This window comes from Schistocerca serialis, chromosome 4, assembly GCF_023864345.2.
Source record: "Schistocerca serialis cubense isolate TAMUIC-IGC-003099 chromosome 4, iqSchSeri2.2, whole genome shotgun sequence".
Lineage (NCBI taxonomy): Eukaryota > Metazoa > Arthropoda > Insecta > Orthoptera > Acrididae > Schistocerca > Schistocerca serialis.
In genome coordinates, this window is record NC_064641.1 from 691,314,976 (window position 1) to 691,340,671 (window position 25,696).

Sequence of the window (25,696 nt, forward strand, 5' to 3'; positions counted from 1 at the left end):
TTGTGTGGGTGTGGTGAGACCTGTGTCTGGAAGGTGTAGTGGCGCCGGCCGCTGTGGTCGAGCAGTTCTAGGCGCTTCAGTCCGGAACCAAGTGGCTGCTACGGTCGCAGGTTCGAATCCTGCCTCGGACATCGATGTGTGTTATGTCCTTAGGTTAGTTAGGTTTAAGTAGTTCTAAGTCTAGGGGACTGATGACCTCAGATGTTAAGTCCCATAGTGCTTAGAGTCATTTGAACCATTTTTTTTCCGGCACGGTAGCTCAGCGTGTTCGGTCAGAGGGTTGGCTGCCCTCTGTAATAAAAAACTGAGTCAACAGCTCAACACTGAACTTGAATGGGTGTCGTGGGACATCCGCACCGAACAAATGCAACGAACAACATTGAACAAAATGAGAACAAAAATAAAAAAAAAACGTGGTCAGCACATCTGCCTTCTAAGCATCAGACCCGGGTTCGAATCTCAGTCGGGCACAGATTTTCAACTTACCTCATTGATCTAAATAATTGTCCACTGGCAGCTAATGTCTTTAATTCCTTTGCGTCTCGACTCATAGCGGCTGTAGGACGAAATTGGTGTCTATTCTTTCGGACATGTCCAAAAGAAAAGACACGACATATATAAAAAGTGGAACTCCTCAGTGAATACAAAGGACAGATAGACATACCTGATATGTGGTGTTAAACCGCTATACTCATAGCAAGCACTTTCTAATATGGTAAAGGAAAACCATATAATAGACACTACATGAACTAGAGCTAACATGAACATGAACAGGGTTTTTTCACTAGAATTGTATTAAATAGAGAAATCAAGAGTAGAACGGACATCAGAAATCCTTTATAATAGAACACAGTGTAACGGTCACTTGAAATCTTTGTAATTAGTAACATGCTGTCTGTATGTAATGAAAGATGAAGATGTACAGAATGTTTCAAAATCTTTGCGACAAGCGTCTATGGAGGCAGATCACGTCATGGCGTACAACTTTTGTTAGAGACTTCCCAGCTGCCCAGCGGCACTGCAGTGTAGACATCGTTTACAAAAATTACTAGACTTATTCGGAAAGTAAGGTCCGATCGATCGCGAAATGGAAACCACGGTGAAAATCCGATGAAGCTGTGTACAGACGTATTGGACGTGTCTCTAGTATGCCCGTCGATCGCATCACGTCGCTCTTTTCAGTTCTGAGAGCACAGAGAGGACGTAAATATGGCTAGAACAACAGTATGAAGTATGAAGCGCTGTGAGAGGTTTCGCCTGATTTCATGCAGCCTGCGTAGCGTAACTGACAATCAGTTCCTCCTTTTGACAATTCCTGGCCGCACTGCGCAGGGGCAGTGCGGATACTGCTGCAGCGTTTTCGATGGGAAGTGTTTGATCACCACTGTATAGCCCGGACTTGTCTTCCTCTGATTGTCATCTCTGCTCAGATGACTCGCTGGCTACGAAGACAACACTCTTGCACAGACAAGTTACAAGGTCAGCATAGAGAAGTGGCGGGAAGCAGCTTCTATGAGGATGGTATTGGAGAGCTGGCACAGTGCCCCGACAAATGTCTCAGTCGGAGCGGTTACTATCTAGAGAAGTATCTGGAAGGTGTAACAGACGGTTGCAAATAAAACTTGATTTTCATTGTCGTTTCCGTTTCGCGACCGATCGGACCTTACTTTCCGAACAACCTTCGCAACTGTGCCCCTGAGAAGCGGAAGGTGCAGGTACTCTGCAGCGTTCGCATGCAGTGTGTGTTGCCTATCATCCAGTCACCCCCTCCGCGTGAAAGACTGTAGGCGTCTCTAAACTCAAATTATTGATTCGCTTATAAAATATCTTTCTCCTCTTAAAGACACTCATTCTTACGGTTCTGTTGTTGGAAATCACTCTAGCAGTTTACTGGGGCAGGGAGTATGCAGCAAACTTGGTTGGTAGTCCCTGCTAGTGCCATCAGCCGTCGTCGTCCCGGGGCCGACGAATACTAAAAGGATCGTTAACGTCACTGCGAAGCGACAGCGAACACTTAGTCTCTGACAGAAGTTGTTCCCTATGACGTGATCTGTCACCCTAGACCTTTGTCACAAAGACTTTGAAACGCCGAGTATAGATCGCTCGAAGCGGGGAATGCCGTCCCACCTTCCTTTTTTTTAGAATTTTCAAAATGGTATATAAAATGCAAACATTTTATAGTACAGAAATCTATGGTCCGCAGTGAAACGGTTAACTACCTAAATTAACCATAGTGCAGGCCAGTGAAAATTGTTACTGACCTAATACAAGATTTTTGTTAATGTACGAGGGTTGGAATTTTAATAGTGGTAACTATTTATTTACAGCTCGTACAAAATAGATAAGTGTTTCAAAGTTTTACTAACCGTCAAAGTAGTCGCCAGCATTGTGTACAATCCGGTGTCAGCGATGTAGAAGTCGTAGGATACTCTTAGCAGTGCCAGTTGTGTTGACAGTTTGAGCGGCGCGGTCTATTGCTCGACGAATTTGTAGCAGTTCTGAAGTGAATGCCATGAAGTGTTTCCTTCAGTTTAGAAATCGAGTTGAACTCACGAGGGCGTAAGTCAGAAGAGTGCAGTAGGTCGTACAGCACTTAGCAGCCCCATCTGTCAAACAAATCAGTTACAACTTGCACTGTACGTGCTTGAGCATTGTCCTGCAAAATGATGGTCAGGTCCTGCAGAAATTGTCATCACTTCTGTCTCTAAGCTGCTCGTGGGTAGTGTTCCAAAAATGAACAGCATAGACACAGAAGTGATGGCCTATTTTACATCATATTTTAGTTCTACGTGACGGTGCTTTGCTGAGTGTATTTATATGTTTTGACGATGCCATTACGGCTTTAGGTTGTGTTCCAAAAGGGAAGTGCATGGAAACAGAAGTGATGACACTTTCTGCAGGACCTAACCATCATTTTGCAGGACAATGCTCAAGTATGTACAGTAAAAACTGTTACTGATTTGTTTGCCGGCCGGGTGGCCGAGCGGTTCTAGGCGGTACAGTCTGGAACCGCGTGACCTCTACGGTCTCAGGTTCGAATCCTGCCTCGGGCATGGATGTGTGTGATGTCCTTAGGATAGTTAGGTTTAAGTAGTTCTAAGTTCTAGGGGACTGATGACCTCAGAAGTTAAGTCCCATAGTGCTCAGAGCCATTTGAGCCATTTTTTTTAAACTGATTTGTTTCACTGATGGGGCTGCTAAGTGCTGTACCACCTACAGCACTCCCCTGATTTAAGCCCCCATGAGTTCAACTCCATTTCTAAACTGAAGGAAACACTTCACGACGTTTGCTTCAGAACTGCCACAAATCCGTCGGGCAATAGACCGCGCCGCTCGAACTGTCAACACAACTGGCACTGCTAAGAGTATCCTACGACTTCCACATCGCTGGCAACGGGTTATACACCAAGCTGGTGACTACTTCGAAGGTCAGTAAAACTTTGAAACACGTATCTACTTTGTGCGAGCTGTAAATAAATAGTTGCCACTATTAAAGTTCCAACCCTCTTATAAAGGCCAGTCAAGTGAAAAACAAACGCCAGCCACAACGGGACCATGGAATGGTTTCATTCAAAAGTAATCACCATACACGTTAAGAGATTTATACGACTGGGAGAGGAGACGATCAATTCCTGTTTAGCAGAACGCAGTCGGCCACTGACAATTCCACAACCACACCCTCCCCGGCATTTCTTCGTCCGGCTGAAACCGACGTCCATGCAAGTCGTTATTCAGGTCGCCAAAGACGTTAAAATTACACGGTGAAATATCTGGGCTGTACGGAAGTTTTTCCAGTGTTTCCCAACAAAATCATTGAAGCGTAGCCTTCGTCCGATTGCCATTGTGGGAGAGGGCGTTATCGTGCAACAGGATGCTTCTTCTGCTCGTCGAGTTCCTCGAGCGTAGAAGCACAATCAATGCGTAGGGCTACGAAGCACTTTGCAGAAACTGCGACGCGCCGTGAAGTCAAAACGACCAGGAATGCTATCGGACGGAATCATCTCTAGCACGATAATGCCCGCCCCAACAACGTCAATCGTACGAAGGCTACGCTTCACTTGTTGGGAAACACCGCAACATCCTCAATACAGCCTGGATCTTTCATCGTGTGATTTTCACATCTCTGTCGACCTGAAGAAAGACATGTGTTGACGTCGGTTTCAGTCGGGCGAGGAAGTGCAAGAGTGTGTGTGCCTGTGGATCCATCAGTGGCCGACAGCTTTCTACGAAACAGGAACGGATCGTCCCGCCTCCCAGTGGGGCAAATGTCTTGACGCGTGTGGTGATTACTTTTGAATGGAACCATTCCATGGCCCCGATGTGTCGGATATTCTGTTTTCATTTGACTGCCCCTCATACCTGACGTAATGGGTGAGCTTATTACGCTATTAAAATTGAATACTGTAGCAATACAGAGAAGACAGACTGTACTACCTGGAGGTTAGAAAATTTTCGGTGGATAAAGGCTTACTCTGATTGGGACGTTGATGCGAATAAAATGGAATTAAGAAGCAATATCGCTAATGTTAACCTGCATAAAGTTCGTTACTTAATATGAAACAGAGAAAGTATTTACCAAGATTCTACTATTACGTTCACTGTCTTATGACAATTGAGCTGCATATATTTCATGATTAGTGCACTGTGTTACGTGTACCGATTTACTGAAGAAATGTATTGTCGTAGTGATTTGAGAGAAGTTACATTAAATGTATTGGAGAAAACGTCACTAGAGTATTACTGCAGAATAATGAGAATGACAGTTTTCAAGAGTTTTTCCATTAATAGTGAAGTTTACAGGAATAACGAGGTTTTTGAAGAAAAATGCTACTGCTATATTTTGACTTTCTTGTAATGTCATTTCTTAATCACTTTAATTAATAATATACAGGAAATCTATCGCAGATTAAAGTAACGTTTTTTTTTCAAATGTGGCACTTCGTTGAATATTTTATAATATATTTGCTAACATGGTATATAACTGTGAGACATAGATACCATTTACATCACAAACACAACTATATAATGTTGGAGTCAAAGAGACTATCATTAAGTTCTTAAATCATTTATCTGATCTAAGCACATTCACTCTGCGAAGTAATTACAGCGATGATCTTTGGTAAGAAAATCGTATACCGTCTGATAGTTGAAGATGATAAAGAAAGGTAATGATAAAAGATGAACTATTTTCTGAAACATATTAGCCAAAGAAACCATTAAAAATAAGTTTTAAAGATCCAGCAACGTAGTTTTGCAATAATGGCTAGTTAACAGGCCTGTATCTGCCTACAATTCGCTTTACTGCACCAGTGTTCAATGGAAGACATACTATCACATTCTTGGAAGATATCCAACTTGATCTCCCTGTCAGTTCATGGTTCCATAATTTTGGGGCCCCAGCTGACTTCGCACATCTTGTTCGTGAGCGCCTGTGTCGGATAGTCCTGGAAGGTGGGTAGAAAGAAGAGGTAACGTTTCGTCATCAGTTCGCTTTCTTGACCTAGCCACACTTGATTTCTTCTTGTGGTGCCATGTGAAAATTCTTTTACACAAGTAACGAGCCGAGTTTGAAGGAAGTCTCTTGGCAAAAGTTCTCGCTGCCTGTGGCACTGTTCGACCAACAACAGAGTGTTTTGAAAAGAGTAGACAGAATTTTGCACGACAATATTATGTCTGTGTAGAAGTTGCGGAACGCCACTTTTAGCAACAGCTGTGAATGTAGCACAATATCCAAATTGTCTTTCAAGTTCTGAAGGTGGAAAAGGTAAAATACAGGGAGCGAAAGGCTATTTACAGTTTGTACAGAAACCAGATGGCAGTTATAAGAGTCGAGGGACATGAAAGGGAAGCAGTGGTTGGGAAGGGAGTGAGACAGGGTTGTAGCCTCTCCGCGATGTTATTGAATCTGTATATTGAGCAAGCAGTAAAGGAAACAAAAGAAAAATTCGGAGTAGGAATTAAAATCCATGGAGAAGAAATAAAAACTTTGAGGTTCGCCAAAGACATTGTAATTCTATGAGAGACAGCAAAGGACATGGAAGAGTAGTTGAGCAGAATGGACAGTGTCTTGAAAGGAGGATATAAAATGAACATCAACAAAAGCAAAACGAGAATAATGGAATGTAGTTGAATTAAGTCGGGTGATGCGGAGGGAATTAGATTAGGAAATGAGACACTTAAAGTAGTAGATGAGTCTTACTATTTGGGGAACAAAATAACTGATGATGGTCGAAGTAGAGAGGATATAAAATGTAGACTGGCAATCGCAAGGAAAGCGTTTCCGATGAAGAGAAATTTGTTAACATCGAGTATAGATTTAAGTGTCAGGAAGGAATTTCTGAAAGTATTTGTATGGAGTGTAGCCATGTATGGAAGTGAAACATGGACAATAAATAGTTTGGACAAGAAGCGAATAGAAGCTTTCGAAATGTGGTGCTACAGAAGAATTCTGAAGATTAGATGGGTAGCTCACACAACTAATGAAGAGGTGTTGAACAGAACTGAGGAGAAGAGAAATTTGTGGCAAAACTTGACTAGAAGAAGGGATCGGTTGGTAGGACATGTTCTGAGGCATCAAGGGATCACCAATTTTAGTATTGGAGGGCAGCTTGGAGGGTAAAAATCGTAGAGGGAGACCAAGAGATGAATACACTAAGCAGATTCAGAAGAATGTAGGTTGCAGTAGGTACTGGGAGATGAAGAAGCTTGCACAGAATTGAGTAGCATGGATAGCTGCATCAGACCAGTCTCTGGACTGAAGACCACAACAACAACAATGAAAATATTATAAAAACATATCTTCTTTGATTTTTATCATTTTTAGCAATCTAGGATGGAGTGCAACCTCACCGGAACGGAAATTATTGCCGCCAAATGCTACATTAACCGTTGCAAATATTTTGAGATCACTCATGGAAGAATGATATGTGTGTCTGACACAAAAGACTCACACTTCAGGTGTACGAATAGTGCAACTCTTGCGTGTGTCATATGGAACTGGGTGTTGTCATGTTGCTTCAGGGCACCTACGGAAGGCAACCAAGTTGTTCCTACACTCTAACATGAGAAAAACGACGCACCAATAAAGAATCATCCGAATGGCATAAAATCAGTAGTTGTGAGGTACATATACAGACAAACAAATTATTAAAATTTCATAATAGTTGGGTGATTTATTCAAGATAAATAGCTTCACAAAGTAAGTCAATAATGCGTTGGTCCACCTGTGGCCCTTAGGCAAGCTGTTATTCGGTTTGGCATTGATTGACAGAGTTGTTGGATGTCATTCTGGGGGATATCATGCCAAGTTCTGTCCAATTGGGGCTTTAGAACGTCAAAATCCGAGCTGGTTGGAGAGCCCTGCGCATGATGCTCCAAATGTTTTCAGTTGGGGAAGATCCGGCAACCTTGCTGCCCCAGGAAGCAGTGAGCAAACACGAAGACAAGCAGTAGAAACTCTCGTCCTGTGCAGATGGGCATAAATGTAAGCACAGGATGGCTCGCCATGAAAGGCGACAAAACGGGACGTAGAATACCGACGACGTACTTCTGTGCTGTAAGGGTGCTGCATATAACAACCAAAGGGATCCTGCTATGAAATGAAATGGTACCCCAGACCATCACTCCTGGTTGTCGAGTCGTATGGCCGGCGACAGTCAGGTTGGTATCTCACCACCGGCTGGGGTTTCTCCAGACACGACTTCACTGATCATTGGGGCTCACAAGGGAACCGTCCATACTGTAAATTAAGGATTTTGATGAGCTTTAAATATGTTGTAGAGACGTTTACCATGAGTACCTGGCGATCTGGTTTTTTAGCGACAGGCCTTGGTTTTTGAGAAAGTCGATTTTGAAGTTCATTGCGCGCTTTGTATACCCGTAACACTACAAATGTTCCGAACTAGTCAGCGTAGCGCAGCAGTAAAGGTTCGCGGCTACTGTGCTAGAGGTACCGTGTTCGAATCCTGCTCCCATAAGGTTTTTTTATGTATGCAAGAACTGTTCGGAAAATTTATTCCTAACGTTCAAAGACGAGTAGACGAATTAACTGGGAAACACAGGAATGTAGTCGATAAGTTCACGAAACTGGCGTACAAAGAATTTTTGCGTTCTGAAATTCTTCCGTACGTGGGTCAGAAAATTTTTTTTCTACATTATCGATTCGTGGGGAGGGCAAACCGATTAAACTTTATACGATCATCTATTCACTGATGAAAGGAAAGCGAGCACCTGCGCCTTAAAAGTGGTCCCACCACGGTGCACTCCTTATTGCCAGCCCTGCAATGTTTATTTTTACCGACAGGTGAAAAACTTCACGAAAATTATTCAGAATGCTCCCGACTCGATGTAAGACAACAGAGAGGTCGCTTCTAGGGAAGATTCGATAAAATTACATTCGCTAATCCTACATCAATTCAGCGCACCTAATTTTGGAATCATGATTAGGTACGCATGGTTCGCATAAAAATTAGCGGATGGAAGAGAAATGCTTTTGAATGCAAAAGAATTGTGTTTCCCGGTATCGCTCATGAAGAAACCGTGCGCCTGCAAGACGGTTGCTTTTACAAAATGCGCGTGGTGCTGCGAAAATTTGTGCTTCGATTGTTCCTATGATAAGTTGGTTGGTTTGTGGGGGTTGAAGGGACCAGATCTACGATAAGTATCACCCACAATATTGTTCTGGCACATCAAGCGATGTGGACGCCAAAAAATAAGATTTTGTAATATTGTATGATAGAAAAAATTGATAACTGAATATATCTTTATGATTTCGCACACCTTACACAGTTTGTTGATATACTTTGAAATAAAATTGGAAAATTCGGTCCATTTGGAAAAAAAGTACACCAACAGAATTCGAACACTGTACCCCCAGCGCGGTAGCCGTGAACCTTTACTGCTGTGCCACGGTGACTTGATAGGAACATTTGTAATGTTACAGATATACAAAGCACTTCAAAATCGTTTTTCTTAAAAACCAAGGCCCGTCGCTAAAAAACCGGATAACCAGGTACTCAGGGTAAATGCCTCTATAACATATTTGAAGCACATCAAAATCCGTGATTTACAGTATGGAGGGTCCCCTTGTCAGTTCGAAGCGGAACTCATCACTGAAGGTAATTCTACTCCAGTCAATGAGATTCCAGGACGATGACGTTTCTGGAGACGCCCCGGACAACGGTGGCATACCCTTACAGAACAGAGGTACGTCGACGATATTATACGCCCCATTTTGTTGCCCTTCGTGGCAGGTCATCTTGGGCTTACATTTCAGCAAGCTAATGCTCCTCACATGATGATGATGATGAAGTCCCATACTCCGACGAGCGTAGGGGACGATGCGGGAGACCCGCACCGCCGTACTAGGCAAGGTCCTAGTGGAGGTGGTTTACCATTGCCTTCCTCCGACCGTAATGGGGATGAATGAATGATGATGAAGACGACACAACAACACCACCTCGAGGCAGGTAAAATCCCTGACCCGACGGGAATCGAACCCGGGACCCCGCGCGCGGGAAGCGAGAACGCTACCGCAAGACCATGAGCTGCGGACTGCTCCCCACAACATGGCGATAGTTTCTACTGCTTGGCATCGTGCTTGCCAAACCCTACCTCGACCAGCAAGGTTGCTGGATCCCTCCCCAGTCGATAACATTTGGAGTATTATGGGTAGAGCCCTCCACCAACTTGTAGTGTCACAGGTCGATTTTACTTTGCAATGGTTACAACATCAATGGTCTGGATTTACCATGTAATGTACCTGATCCGGACGAGTTCAAATGGTTCAAATGGCTCTGAGCACTATGGGACTTAACATCTGTGGTCATCAGTCCCCTAGAACTTAGAACTACTTGAACCTAACTAACCTAAGGACATCACACACATCCATGCCCGAGGCAGCATTCGAACCTGCGACCGCAGCAGCCGCGCGGTTCGATCCGGACGAGTATCGTGTGCCACGGACATCAAAACATTACGGAACTTGTTGTGACAAACGTGCACCAGCCTTCTGGACATTCATCAAGTGATGGTCACAAACAGCGATGTGATATTAAAATAAAAGAACATTCTTTTTATCTGTGTGATGAAAATTAACATGACCAGAGACTATTGCTTTATTGAAAGCTCTCCTGTTTTTGTTTCATCTAGCGGTAGGCCGCCATTGTAGTGCTGTCTCATAATTAACTAAGTTTTATCTGTATTTTTGAAAAATATAATAGAAATTGTTATTAGAAAGTGTATATTATTGTCTTTGTTGTCACCTCTCATAATCGCAACCGTTAATTCTCATTAACCAAGTTTTTACAGAACTTTGTAGTGCAGGGAGCTCATCTTCCCTAGCAGGATTTAGTCGGCCATTACGCTGACGATTCATGTTATTACATGTAAAAGCGAGAGACTTCTCAATTTTGATCTTTCATTAATTTCAAAGTTAAAGACAGTAGTGATAGATTTCATTAACCAAAATTCACAGCACTGAATGAGTTCAGTATGTTTCGAATTTGGCCGCCTAACGGCAGATGAGATTCTCTCCAGTTTTTCCTTGCAAATAATAAACAAAAAATATTGAAAATATTTTCATTCAATAAGTTCCGCAATATCTCAGTTAATCTTTATGTAGTTTGGTACATGAATAACCAGGATCACCTGAGACCCATATTAATAATTACAGTTTGCGTAAGAATAAACATATTTTCTTTTCTAAATAGCAGCGCTCACGCAAACTATTTATTAGAAGGCGGTGAGTCACGCGTTGTGTTTAAAAAAAATATTGTATCGTACGTACTTTAGTGGCAGCCGACGTCCGTACGAGTGTTATCGCGGTATAAGTTAATTAAAAGTCTCATGTTAGCCCACAATGTTTAAAGCCACCTTATATATATATATATATATATATATATATATATATATATATATATATATATATATATATATATATATGCCGTGATAAAGTGCCCACACACATATACAACTATACCATGATACCTGACATATCTTTCACTTGTTCAAATTAACATCCTTGAGTAAAAGAAACACAAAAGTCAATCCAGAAATTCTGACAAACAGGCTTCGGTTATCAGTGTGAATCACTTTCCAATAGTGACATCAGTTCTTTGCTGTCTGTCTCAACATCGTCTTGAAATGCGTCTGAATACGCACACAATTTTGATATGTTTGTCAGCAATATTTTAAATTGCAGTGACACTATAGCTGCCTACTGTACTTCCAAAGACAAGGGTATTCTTTTGAGAATGTCGTGCGTTTCCGGGCAACAGTGTTATTAGATACGCGGCTTTCAGCGTGCTTCCTGGGCTGAAAAGCCAATTTCCTAGCTCCTTTTCAATGTTATCCGGCTGAGTAAGAGATTGGAAAAACCGCATTCAATTTCCCTTCTATTCGGCGTCACGTGCGGAAAGCGGATTTCGTTTCACGTGAATGCAGTGTTTCTCGGAGGACTGTTGCGGTCAATGTTTCATTAAGCTAGTGGATCGACGAAAATGGAGTTTAGATCATCGGATCAACGTTTTTAATAAAAATCATTGACGGTGTGGCAGTACAGTTGTCATTTAAGTGTTTACTTACATGAAACGAACGATACGAACATTTGAAAGGACAGTCTTACGACGTTGTGGTTTCCGGATGAATAGTTGGAAGTCAGTGCTGTTTATAGTAGTTCAGGTAAACAGAAATTTGGACGTACATTGGTTTTGATTCATAAAATAGAGAACATCGAGCAGTTGCTTTTTTTGTTTGCATTTTGCTTGTTCTTTTCCTGCTATCCTTGACTGACATAGCAAGAGTGTACCCAGGTTATGGGAAAAAGAATTGCTGCTGGCAGCTTACACAACACGAGCAATAGTGCACGAATAAGACGTGGCTGACGAATAAAGTAAGTAAAGTTAGTACTCGTACATTCATTTGTTATTAACTATAACTTAATAAACGTTCGTCTTTTGTCGTTGCTCTAGTCAATATCCATAACTCGCGCCACCAGGGTCGTGTGGTCGACATCGAGTCGCACGTTCGATTATATCGTTAGGAGTCCACGTGTTCGATAGGCAATCATTCTTGGAAATTACCAAGACCTCAGTGCGTTCCGATACATTTTCACGTGAGCAAGATACCAGGTATCTTTCAGCATTTCTAAAAAATTGAAAACTGTTTGTGATAGTACCAATAAAGTTAAAAATCAAAAGTATAGCTTTTAGTTATTTGCTCGCTTATTCGTAGCTTCATTATTTTAGTTAATATCACAGAAGTAAAAGATTTACCACTTCTTATAAGAACAGTTAGCAGCCTGTTTTGCTAGTTAAGAATTTTAAACACAGTTGAACACTAAAAGGAGCTCAACAGTCTCGAACCCTAGAAGGAGATACACGTTACTTTTCTGTTTAAGGCACCACATGCTACCAGTAAGCATAGTTATTCTATGTCATGTCAGGAAAGTAGCTGACAATTATATTGTCTTCAAAAATCAAATTAATTCCTAGAGAATTTGCCTAAAATTGCCTTCAGCTACGCTGATACTAACATACTGCAATGTTCCACAGTCCAAAATCCAATGGCTATTTCCGAAGAAAATACGTAATTTAGAACATAAAATATTTTTCTAACATCAAACTGATTGACGTATGGTACAAAAACATTCAATAATAGTTTCTGAAGATTTAAGCACCCCACTGTTGATTCAGAACATCTTAACTCGATAAATGGCAGACGAAGGAAAGCTCCCTGCGACACAATTACAAAAATTGTCTCTGAAAATTACCTACAACAAATGGTTCAGTAACCAACCCATGAATGATTTGTTGGCAACAAACAGATCCGATCTCTTTCCGGATTTCCGCATGCAGACTGGGGTGTGTGATCAGTATACAGTACATTTGCAGAAATGGTGGACACCAAGGTACAAAGGACTAGAAATGGAAACAGAAAAGTCTCCATTTTCAGTAAATTTACGGAAAATATTTTTCACCAAGTAAGGAAAATTAGAAAAATATTTTCACAGGATGAGTACATCAATGTAACAGTTCTGAGAACAAACAAAGAAAAGTTATTGTTGGAAGAGTACGGAGTGGGATGCAAAGCGGAAAGGCTTGCCCTCAATGAGCAGAGCTAAATAAATCTACGTTCTAGCAGCATTTGCTGTAACACTCATGTTAGCTCCAGAGAGATTGCGAATACTTCCATAACAAATCAGTCTAGCCATTTTCACATTTTACACACAAAGAGGTCCCCTTTGCATCATGCGTCATTTCAGCGTGAATTTTGTTCGTGGGATGATGGAAAACGCGTGGAATTCTGTCATTCGGTTCTAATGCGAAACTTGAACAAAAAGATCTTCTTTACAGAATTCTCTTTACCGATACGGAATAGATCACCGACCATACACATGTCAAAATAAGTAATTACTTAAATAAAAATCTTTTTAACGTAACACGTTTTTAAAACGTATTAAAAGTACAAAATAGTTTCTCCTCGCCCCATACGGATGCCTAACCCCATATAGATAGTCCTGAAATTTGTACTAGTGAATTTTTAATAGCTATGAAATTACCTGTAGAATTTAAAACGAAAACCGTGGGGCCGTGCAACATATAACAGTAAGGAGGTGAAGTACTCACGCATCAACTATGTACTGCATGCACCCCACGTTTTTTGTTCTAAATTCTACAAGTATTTTCGTATCTATTAAAATATAATAAGCACAAACTTTCAGGACTGTCTGTATCGAGTTAGGAATCTGTATGGAGTTAGGAGAAATTATTTTATACTTTCCAGCTCAAAAAATGGTTCAAATGGCTCTAAGCACTTTTTATTTCACTTGCCACCCTGATTTTACGATCCACCATCTAATTGCTTAAGATGGGTCTTTATTGACCACTTAGCCGCTGCGATCGGTATATGGGCGCTGATATGGCTGAACCTCCACACCAGTTCCCACATCCGATCGCACCGTTGCCCGTGTCCCGCCACGTGGAGGCGGGTCATAGTTGATCGTGTTTTGTTTTTGTCTCATTTATTTTGTTTTCTTTTACTTGGTTATCTTTGTTTGCACTACGGGACTTAACATCTCAGGTCATCAGTCCCCTAGACTTAGAACTACTTAAACCTAACTAACCTAAGGACATCACACACACCCATGCCCGAGGCAGGGTTCGAACCTGCGGCAGTAGCAGCAGCGCAGTTCCGGACTGAAGCGCCTAGAACCGCTCGGCCACAGAGGCCGGGTTTCCAGTTCGTTTTAAGAAAATGTTACATTAAAAAGTTTATATAAATTATTATTTTCTGCTTTTTACTTCTGTGTGTGTCAAAATTTTCAGTCTATTTCAAACATTTATCTTGAAGGTATAAATTAGAGCGAATTGAGTCCCCACGGGGACTTACCAACAATTGTTTTTACTAAGAAACACTCGCAAGCGATACTGTAAAAGGGATAAATAGCACCGCCACACACCAGACAGGAGGGCAGGTTAATATTGCATTGCCGTCGAGTTCTGAGCTGTAATGAAAGTTACAGTGGAGAACAAAGTACCTTTCGCCGCACACCAGACAAGAAAGCGAGTTAATAGTGCATTGTCATTTAGTTCTGAGTTGTATTGAAAGTTTCAAGTCCGTAGCTCATCAGAAAGTTAGTTTAAAATGAATTGAAAAATTTGTCTGAACAAGCAGATGAGAAAGCGACGTAATAAAAACGTGTTAAAAATATGTGTTACTCGGCTGCTGAAGGTCGAAGGAATTTGAACATCGGAGGCAGTAATGAGAGAACGATTATTGAGGGTTCGTCGCAGACTACATTTATGAGTCAAAACATTATGACCTATGTGGGATGGATTTAAGTTATTGGTAGGCTTGCAGAGGTATGTGGCAACAGATATCTATGCACGATGCACCGATCACGCAATTTCCCGTAAATTAAGGGTCGTTGGTTTGTGGCCGTGGAGCTGGCTACCAATAGCGTCCCAGAAGTGTTTCGTTGAATTCACGTGAGACGAATTTGCAGACGAAGACATCAACGTGAGTTTTGCTATGATGCTCCTTAAACCACTCTACACGAATCTGGTCTTGTGACGAGGATGGTTACCCGCTTGAAACATCGCCGTCGGGAAGACATCAAGCATGAAATCATGTAGGTGGTCCTCAATAATGTTCCCAATTACCACCAAATGTCCCACGGAAGTCAAAGCTTTTGTCCACTGTAGCATAATACTACCCTCCTCGGCCTGAATCTGTGGCGTGGCCCGTATTTAGAACTGTTGTTCGCCTTGGTGACGGCGGATGCAGACACGACCATCGACCTGGTGTCATGATAATCAACAGCCATCCGTCTAGGAGACAGGTTCTTCTTTATCCGCTGGGCAATCACTGTGTTCCAGTCCCCACCGCAGCTGTAAGTGATGAAGTCGTAGAGGCAATATGGGCACAAGTAAGGGTGTCTGCTGCGGGGCGCTACTATCTTCAACGATCTGTACTGAACGTTTTGCTCCGAAACACTTGTGACTGGATCACCACAGTACGAGGGGCGTTCAATAAGTGCTGCAACACATTTTTTCTCGGCCATTTTCAGTTAAAAAGTGCGGAATTTGTTCTGGGACATCGTTAATTGCTCCTGCTTCAGTCCCTATAGCTTCACGAACTGCCGATAGGTGACGCCGCTATACGTAGCCTTCAAAATAGCGTCTGTAACGGGGTGCGTTCTATGTCATTGAGTTTCCTTTGGCGGAAAACCAGAGCATCGCAGATATTCATAGGCGCTTGCGGAACGTCTACGGAGGCCTAACAGTGAGCCACTGGGCGAGGTGTCTCTCGTCATCGCAACAAGGTCGCGCAAACCTGTCCGATTTCCCGCGTGCCGGCTGGCCGCACACAGCTGTGGCTCCCGCAATGTGGGAACGTGCGGACACTCTCATTTGAGGTGATCGACGGATCACAATCAAACACCTCGCTGCACTACTGGATATCTCTGTTGCTAATACTGACACATTCGTCCACCAGCTGGGCCGGCTGCAGTGGCCGAGCGGTTCTAGGCGCTTCTGTCTGGAACCCCGCGACCGCTACGGTCGCAGGTTCGAACCCTGCCTTGAGCATGGATGTGTGTGATGTCCTTAGGTTAGTTAGGTTTAAGCAGTTCTAAGTTCTAGGGGACTGATGACCTGAGATGTTAAGTCCCATGGTGCTCAGAGCCATTTAACCAGTTTTTTCCACCAGCTGTGTCTGCGCTGGGTTCCTCACCGCCTAACAGAAGACCATCACGAGCAGCAAAGGACCATCTGTACGGAATTGCTTGGCGTTACTAGGCTGATCACGACAATGTTTTGTCGAACATCGTCGCAGACGATGAAACATGGTTCATCCATGAAGTGGCCACACCACTTCTCCTCCGAAGAAAAAATTCAAAGCCGCACCTCAGCCTGTAAAGTAACGGCAACGGTCTTCTGGGACTCTGAAGGGGTTATTCTGTTTACTGTCCTCCCTCATGGTGCGTCGATCAACTTTGAAGTGTATTGTGCTACCCCCAGGAAATTGGAAAAACGACGTCAGCTTATTCGTCTCCACAAAAATGCAAACGAACTTCTTCTCCTCCATAACAGCGCAAGGGCTCACACGAGTCAGCGGCACATGAAAGGAACTCAGAAAACTTCATTGGACTGTTCTTCCCATTCCACACTACAGCCCGGATCTCGAACCTTCCGGCTTCCATTTGTTTGGCCCAGTGAACGATGCACTCCGCGGGAAGCAGTAAGTGAATGAGTGGGGATTATTGATGCAGCAAGACGTTGGCTTCGACGTCGACCAATAAAGTGGCGATAAAGTGCGGGCATACAGGACCTCCTGTGAAGGTGGCGTAAGACAGTTGCATTGAACGGAGATTGTGTTGAAAAATAGGGTTTTGTACCAAAAAGACAAGGGAATAATATGGTGTATTGGAGTCCTCAACAAAACTAACATGCTTTTGGGGAAAAAGTGTTGGATTACTTACTTAACGCCGCTCCTGTTCTATCGTCTGATTTGCCACAGCTCGCCACCTGTAGTGCTTCACACATGGGGCGAACCTCCCAGTTTTGTGGTGAGACGTGGACGTCCAGCAACTTGTCTCCTCGTGCTTTCATCGTCCTTCAATCACTCTCCATAGATTCTCACGACAGTAGCACGCGAACAGCCGATCAGCTTCTCTGTTTCCGAGATGCTCCTTCTCAAGCTCAGGGCTATAAGAATACGCCATTCATCAGAGTAGCTTATATCAGTATATTTCTGAATTTGTCGCCCTTAACGTCACTAGATTGATTCCGCCACTGCTCCTTGCTCCACTTGCATACTTCCCTTACCGCGTCACGTGCCCACAATCCCACTTGCAAGCAACCAATGTCGTTTCAAATGCTTTCTAGAAATATGGAATCTGCCTGTTACCCTTCATCCCTTTCACGCAGGAGGGTCGTACAAACATACCGCCGTTTGAGTCTCGTACAGATTCCCGTATGGAGGACATAGTGATAGACATCCCTGGGATTGTGAAGCAGCTGATTGGGTTGAAAATAAATAAATCGCCAGGTCCTGATGGTATTCCAATTCGGTTTTACAGAGAGTACTCTACTGCATTGGCTCCTTACTTAGCTGGTCATTGCGAAATGGTTCAAATGGCTCTGAGCACTATGGGACTTAACTTCTGAGGTCATCAGTTCCCTAGAACTACTTAAACCTAACCAACCTAAGGACATCACACACATCCATGCCCGAGGCAGGATTCGAACCTGCGACCGTAGCTGTCGCGCGATTCCAGACTCTAGCGCCTAGAACCGCTCGGCCACTCGGACCGGCCTGGTCATTACGTCTTGTCTCATCAGTGTAGGTATAAATTCTTTTATTAGATAGAGAGAGCAGTCTTATTAGATTGCTCGCTGTTGATGCTAGTGTCAACAGGAAAAGTGTGGTGGTTCGATGTTCACAACGTAGCTCACATACATACCGAAAAGGCTTAGCCCAGCCCAGAGCGCATTTTTAGCGATCTCAGTTATGAGAAACGTACTTTCTTCACAAAATCTTTAATGTTCCTCTGATAGCTGTTAATTAAAAATTCTCCATACCTTTAACAAAAATTGGTAGGCCTGTTTTTACAGCCACAGGTAAACAGTCTAGTAAACTAGAAGCAAAAAATAATTGGGTTGTGATGTTACGAGACGAGCCGTTTTAAATAAAGAAGAAGAGTCAAAGAACTCGGATTTTCGATACGATGTATACAAATCAGAGCAACCTCTGCCCTGAAATACTATGTGATCAAAAGTATCCGAACACCTGGCTGAAAATGACTTACAAGTTTGACTTACAAGTTCGTGGCGCCCTCTGTCTGTAATGCTGGAAGTCAGTATGGTGTTGGCTCACCCTTAGCCTTGATCACAGCTGCCACTCTCGCAGGCATACGTTCAGTCAGGAGCTGGAAGGTTTGTTGGGGAATGGCAGCCCATTCTTCACGGAGTGATGCACTGAGGAGAGGTACCGTTGTCGGTCAGTGAGGCCGGACACGAAGTCGGCGTTCCAAAACATCCTAAAGGTGTTCTATAGAATTCAGGTCAGAACTCTGTGCGGGCCAGTCCATTACAGGGATGTTATTGTCTTGTAACAACCATGCCACAGGCCGTGCATTATGAGCAGGTGCTCGATCGTGTTTAAAGATGCAATCGCCATCCCCGAATTGCTCTTCAACAGTGGGAAGCAAGAAGGTGCCTAAAACATCAATGTTAGGCCTGTGCTGTAATAGTGCCACGCAAAACAATATGGTTCAAATGGCTCTGAGCACTATGGGACTTAACATCTGAGGTCATCAGTCCACTAGAACTTAGAACTACTTAAACCTAACTAACCTAAGGACATCAGACACATCCATGCCCGAGGCAGGATTCGAACCTGCGACCGTAGCGGTCGCGCATTTCCAGACTGAAGCGCGTAGAACCGCCACGCAAAACAAGGGGTGCAAGCCGCCTCAATGAAAAACACAACCACATCATAACACCACCACCTCAGAATTTTACGTTGGTACCACACACGCTGGCAGATGACGTTCACCGGGCATTCGCCATACCCACACCCTGCTATCAGATCGCCACGTTGTGTACCGTGATCCATCACTCCACACAACGTTTTTCCACTGTTCAATCGTCCAATGATTACGCTCCTTACACCAAGCGAGGCGAGGCGTCGTTTGTCATTTACCGGCGTGATGTGTGGCTTATGAGCAGCCGCTCGACCATGAAATCCAAGTTTTCTCATCTCCCGCCTAACTGTCATAGTACTTGCAGTACCCTCTTCATCTGTCGGCGGTCTCTGTCAGCCAACAGACGAGGTCGACCTGTACGCTTTTGTGCTTGTACGTGTCCCTTAACGTTTCCACTTCTCTATCACATTGGAAACAGTGGACTTAGGGATGATCACATTGGAAACAGAGAACCTAGGGATGTTTAGGAGTGTGGAAATCTCGCGTAGAGATGTATGACCCAAGTGACACCCAATCACCTGACCACGTTCTAAGTCCGTGAGCTCCGCGGAGCGCCCCATTCTGCTCTCTTACGATGTCTAATGACTACTGAGGTCGCTGACATGGAGTGCCTGACAGGTGGGTGGCAGCCCGATGCACCGAATATGCGAAACGTATTTTTGGGGGGTGTCCGGATACTTTTGATCACATACACTCCTGGAAATGGAAAAAAGAACACATTGACACCGGTGTGTCAGACCCACCATACTTGCTCCGGACACTGCGAGAGGGCTGTACAAGCAATGATCACACGCACGGCACAGCGGACACACCAGGAACCGCGGTGTTGGCCGTCGAATGGCGCTAGCTGCGCAGCATTTGTGCACCGCCGACGTCAGTGTCAGCCAGTTTGCCGTGGCATACGGAGCTCCATCGCAGTCTTTAATACTGGTAGCATGCCGCGACAGCGTGGACGTGAACCGTATGTGCAGTTGACGGACTTTGAGCGAGGGCGTATAGTGGGCATGCGGGAGGCCGGGTGGACGTACCGCCGAATTGCTCAACACGTGGGGCGTGAGGTCTCCACAGTACATCGATGTTGTCGCCAGTGGTCGGCGGAAGGTGCACGTGCCCGTCGACCTGGTACCGGACCGCAGCGACGCACGGATGCACGCCAAGACCGTAGGATCCTACGCAGTGACGTAGGGGACCGCACCGCCACTTCCCAGCAAATTAGGGACACTGTTGCTCCTGGGGTATCGGCGAGGACCATTCGCAACCGTCTCCATGAAGCTGGGCTACGGTCCCGCACACCGTTAGGCCGTCTTCCGCTCACGCCCCAACATCGTGCAGCCCGCCTCCAGTGGTGTCGCGACAGGCGTGAATGGAGGGACGAATGGAGACGTGTCGTCTTCAGCGATGAGAGTCGCTTCTGCCTTGGTGCCAATGATGGTCGTATGCGTGTTTGGCGCCGTGCAGGTGAGCGCCACAATCAGGACTGCATACGACCGAGGCACACAGGGCCAACACCCGGCATCATGGTGTGGGGAGCGATCTCCTACACTGGCCGTACACCACTGGTGATCGTCGAGGGGACACTGAATAGTGCACGGTACATCCAAACCGTCATCGAACCCATCGTTCTACCATTCCTAGACCGGCAAGGGAACTTGCTGTTCCAACAGGACAATGCACGTCCGCATGTATCCCGTGCCACCCAACGTGCTCTAGAAGGTGTAAGTCAACTACCCTGGCCAGCAAGATCTCCGGATCTGTCCCCCATTGAGCATGTTTGGGACTGGATGAAGCGTCGTCTCACGCGGTCTGCACGTCCAGCACGAACGCTGGTCCAACTGAGGCGCCAGGTGGAAATGGCATGGCAAGCCGTTCCACAGGACTACATCCAGCATCTCTACGATCGTCTCCATGGGAGAATAGCAGCCTGCATTGCTGCGAAAGGTGGACATACACTGTACTAGTGCCGACATTGTGCATGCTCTGTTGCCTGTGTCTATGTGCCTGTGGTTCTGTCAGTGTGATCATGTGATGTATCTGACCCCAGGAATGTGTCAATAAAGTTTCCCCTTCCTGGGACAATGAATTCACGGTGTTCTTATTTCAATTTCCAGGAGTGTAGTATGTATACCCCCCCCCCCCCCCCCCCGTTAGTCATATATTGACGTAAGAATATATATGATGTAACGCGTATATAAGTGCAGATATTTCTATTGGTAACTGAGAACAGTGTACTGAACAAAATTGCATCACCATTTACGTAATTTGCAGAATAAAAACTATAGCCACTACAAGTCGAAAGTTTTTAGGTTGGGTAGTACCTCCAAGCACATGTGGCAAATGTGACGCGTTTGTGGGAAGACTGTTCGACGCAGGGAAACAACAACCAAACACTGATGAGTGTACGTTAGGAAATTACCTAACGAAAAGAAACAAAATATTTTTTTGTTTAGCCTACGTTATTTCACTAGTGTCCTTACGAAGCGTCCACTACTAAAGTGAGACTGGATCGACCCCTGAACCGGTACTGGTATAATGAGCTACTACTGATTTGACTGAAGGCTTGTGGGTGACTGACCTGTCAGGACGACTGGTGACGATTCTGTTGTGGCTCGTCGGCAGGCAGTCGCGCCGGGACCACGCAGCGTCGCGGCAACGGTCGTAGCGGCCACCGGCGTCCTCATAGGTGTACGCGTCGTCGTCGTAAGTGTAGCCGGCGCGGTCGCCGTCGTAGCGTGCGACGGCGGGCGTCGCCAGCAGAGCCAGCACGAGCAGCAGCCGCATGGTGTCGCGGGCAGGCAGCGGTGGGGGCGTTCCTCTGGATCCTTCGCTGACCCAAGTATCGACGGTCCTCGCCACTGAAATACGTACACGAATTTGGCGTCGACTGCATATCTAGTATCAGAAAAAAAACGACGAATTTAAGCTTCCACTACGCCCTGATAACCGAACGGAAAATGTTATAGATAATTGGAGACAGTGAAGCAGGCAATATAGAACAATAATCATCTTGGGGTTGAAGCTCTTTTCTTCAGTGTTTGCTTTAACAATACGTATGTTTTTTGATAGGGTCCGCCTTTAGCAAAACACAGTTTTGTTCTTTAACCCAAACATGTTTCACTGCAGTTGCAGCATCTTCAGTGGGTTTTATTTTTCATCTTTTAAAGATAAAGAGTGTTCTTTGCTGTTTGTATACATGTCGCTGTTAGTTTTTAAATCGTAATTACATATATTTGGAAAAAAAACACATAAATTATGAATTCATATCTTCTTACCACATGGTGTGGTTTCTCTGATGTGTTGTGATTCTACAGTGAGCGTTTTGTTCCACAGTTTGTCATCTGCAACCGCTTACACCTTAAAGTAGATAAATTGTTTAAGCCAAAATTACGACTTGAAAACTTGTTATTTCTATACCTGAAATTATTCAATTCTATGTGTGTGTGTGTGTGTGTGTGTGTGTGTGTGTGTGTGTGTGTGTGTGTGTGTCTATTTACATAACGTTTCACTTACATTTTCTTTTTATTCATCTTCATCACTCTCAAACACTATATATTGTGTTGCCACTGTCACTGTCACTGTTTCGCTTTACCAGCTTTCACCCGCAAACACACACACAAGTTGTAAAACCTACTGTCACACTCTCTCTCTCTCTCTCTCTCTGTCTCTCTCTCTCTCCTTTTCACACACAAACACTCACCCCCCTGCACACACATCACACACACACACACACACACAGACACACACACACACACACACACACACACACTCCCTTTTCACACACACACACACACACAAACATATCACAGACACCTCTGAAAGATTCAGAAGAGCCGCCAGGAACACCTTCAACTGTTCCACTGTCAGCCATCTTGTTTTTACACCTTCAATTGCTCCCAAAGACCTTGTAAAAAATAATTAGACTCACTGATGGCGCTGCAGTCGCGGGACAATTTGAACCTTCGGCTGGACGCCATTATAGTGGTAGTAGTCTGATGTGTTATGTAGTATTGTTGTTTATGAAGATCCTGATTCAACGTTGTATATTTGTCGGGGCGTACATACAGTATTTGTTACTCGTAATTCTACTGTCTGTACATTCCAATCAAAAGAAGTACAATGGTGAAGAGTTACACAGCGATTAATTGTACAAATAAATTCGAGAAAGGAACGAATAATACATTTCACAGGTATGTGAATATTTTAAGTTGTTTCGTATGTCAGTGCACTTGCTTAATAAATGTTTTTGTAACACGGTATTAGCATAATGTCTGTGCATCTATTTGCAGGTTTCCTTTCTCAAAACCACAGCTGTTACAAAAATTGTTACACGCTGTCAGGAGGCAAGATTTCCGACCGACAGAATACCATTTATATGTTCTGATCATTTTGAAGAAAGTTGGCTGATCGGTAGTGTTTTCATGGTCTAGGTTAGGTTGAAACTTGATAATTTGGTCGTGTGTTACCAAAGCACTATGCCATATGTAACGCACTTCTCGTCATAAAATCTAAAGCAAGGTAGCATCAGAAAATATCTATTAATATAGTGGGCAAATGTTTGAGTATTTTGATGCATTTTGCGTACATCTATCGTAAATGAACTACGAAAAATGCTAGGGGTCCAGTACATAAGTTTTAGCTACGGCTGATTCCATGTAGTACATAAGATAAATTCATTAACAGTGACTAGTTGCTGTTTGTTCATAAATTAAAAAGTATATTGTAGTAAAGCATTTAAATGAGGCATTATGTTTGTGACCTAACTCAAGGGAAGGCATTTTATAACCAAAAGCGATGTATAAACATTCGAACTCCGCGCGTCAGTTTACCACTCTAATGGCCGCCGCCCAGCTATTCAATTTGTCCGCTCTTCACAGTCGACCACTCGTGCGGTTGTGGGGGCCTGATTCCTCCACTGCCAGCCATGTTTGTTTTTACAGCTGGTAAACAGTGATATTGACAGTGACAGTGGCAACACAATATATAGTGTTTGACAGCGATAAAGATGAATAAAAAGAAAACATTATGTAAATAGACACACACACACATATAGAATTAAATAATTTCAGGTATAGAAATAACAAGTTTTCAAATCGTAATTTTGGCTTAAACAATTTATCTATTCTAAGGTATAAGCGATTGCAGATGACAAACTGTGGAACAAAACGGTCACTGTGGAAACACAACACATCATAAAACCACACCATGTGCTAAAAGGTATGAATTCATAATTTATGTGTTTTTTTTTTCAAATATATGTAATTACGATTTAAAAACTAATAGCGACATGTATACAAACAGCAAAGAACACTCTTTATCTTTAACAGATGAAAACTAAAAGCTCATTTAAGATGCTGCAACTGCAGTGAAACATGTTTGGATTAAAGAACAAAATTGTGTTTTGATAAAGATGGACCCTATCCAAATAAATATAGAACAAGTGTGCTGTATATTCAAAGTTGTGCCTCCGTATCAGTGTGCCAAGTAAAACACGTAACACAGATAGAGAAATAAAACATAAATAAATACGAATTCAAATTACATACATTTTCCAAAGTGAGTTTTTCAGATAGTAGCGGCATGTGCGCTAATCTGAAACTTCAGGACACACTGAAACTGTGCGCCCTACCTGCACTCTGCCAGAAGCTTATTTCTCTTTGAAAGAATGGTTCAGTGGATATGAGCTCTCAATGAACCACCCTAAATCTTCATTTTTGCCAGTACCTTTTCTGATTTCCACTGCATATTGCCCAGAAATGGCTTCGACACAACCTAGAGGATTGTTTCCAGAATAGTCTTTCACTGCGCAGCGGAGCCGCTGTTTTGAAGCTCCATTAGAAATGCAGCAATCCATCAACAAACTACATCAGCAGAACATCAGTATTGATCATTAAGAGGATCGCGGCACTTCGTTCCAGTATCCTTGTTCAGCTGGATGAGTGTTACTCTACTGTCGATATCGACATAGACTTTGTCAAGGCGTTTCCGTCTGCCTTTAAATGTGGAGTAAAACAAATGTCAGAATCTGTATTTTTCTAAAACATTCATCTAACATTCCAACATTAAAAAAGCAAAAGTTCGTTATTGAAATCAACAGTACAGCGATGAAATCTGTATTCACCCTCTTAAGTTCCAGCTTTTCGAATCTGTTTGTGTTTATACAGGTTGCCCTCAAACTACTATTCGAGAATCTGTTATCTCTTCATTATGAAAAGTCGGAGATGAGGGAGCTATTCCTGTAAGAAGAACGGCAGTTCAGTTAAAGTGCTTATCTGATACATTTCCGCGTTATAATAACTTTAACATGTTTCCACAGAGCACTGTAACAAGCGTCTTTAGTAAAGCACAGAAGATCCATCGAGACAGAAACCGAGAAGCAGATCGAAAATCTTCAAATGGCTCTGAGCACTATGGGACTTAACATCTGAGGTCATCAGTCCCCTAGAACTTAGAACTACTTAAACCTAACTAACTTAAGGACATCACACACGTCCATGCCCGAGGCAGGTTTCGAACCTGCGACCGCAGCAGTCGCGCGGTTCCGGACTGAAGCGCCTAGAACCTCTCGGTCACATCGGCCGGCCGAAAATCTTCCTCCTGCTCCAAAGATACCCGATTTTCCAATACGTTGACTACTCCAAGTCCTGCAACAGTAAAACCGTACATCGGTAGCTGATCCCTTAAAGGGAAGACTTCATCTAAGAACTACTGAAA

At 43.6% G+C, this 25,696-nt stretch overlaps 1 protein-coding gene across 1 annotated transcript in view; it reads right to left on the reverse strand.

Annotated features, from left to right (window-relative positions):
• LOC126474183 (uncharacterized) overlaps positions 1 to 25,696 on the reverse strand; it is a 57,155-nt gene that overhangs the window by 25,802 nt on the left and 5,657 nt on the right. Inside the window, exon 2 of the mRNA XM_050101645.1 lies at positions 21,561 to 21,840. Within this exon, the coding sequence (XP_049957602.1) occupies positions 21,561 to 21,766 (206 nt within the window). The 5' untranslated portion in view covers positions 21,767 to 21,840. The remainder of the gene's footprint in view (positions 1 to 21,560; positions 21,841 to 25,696) is intronic.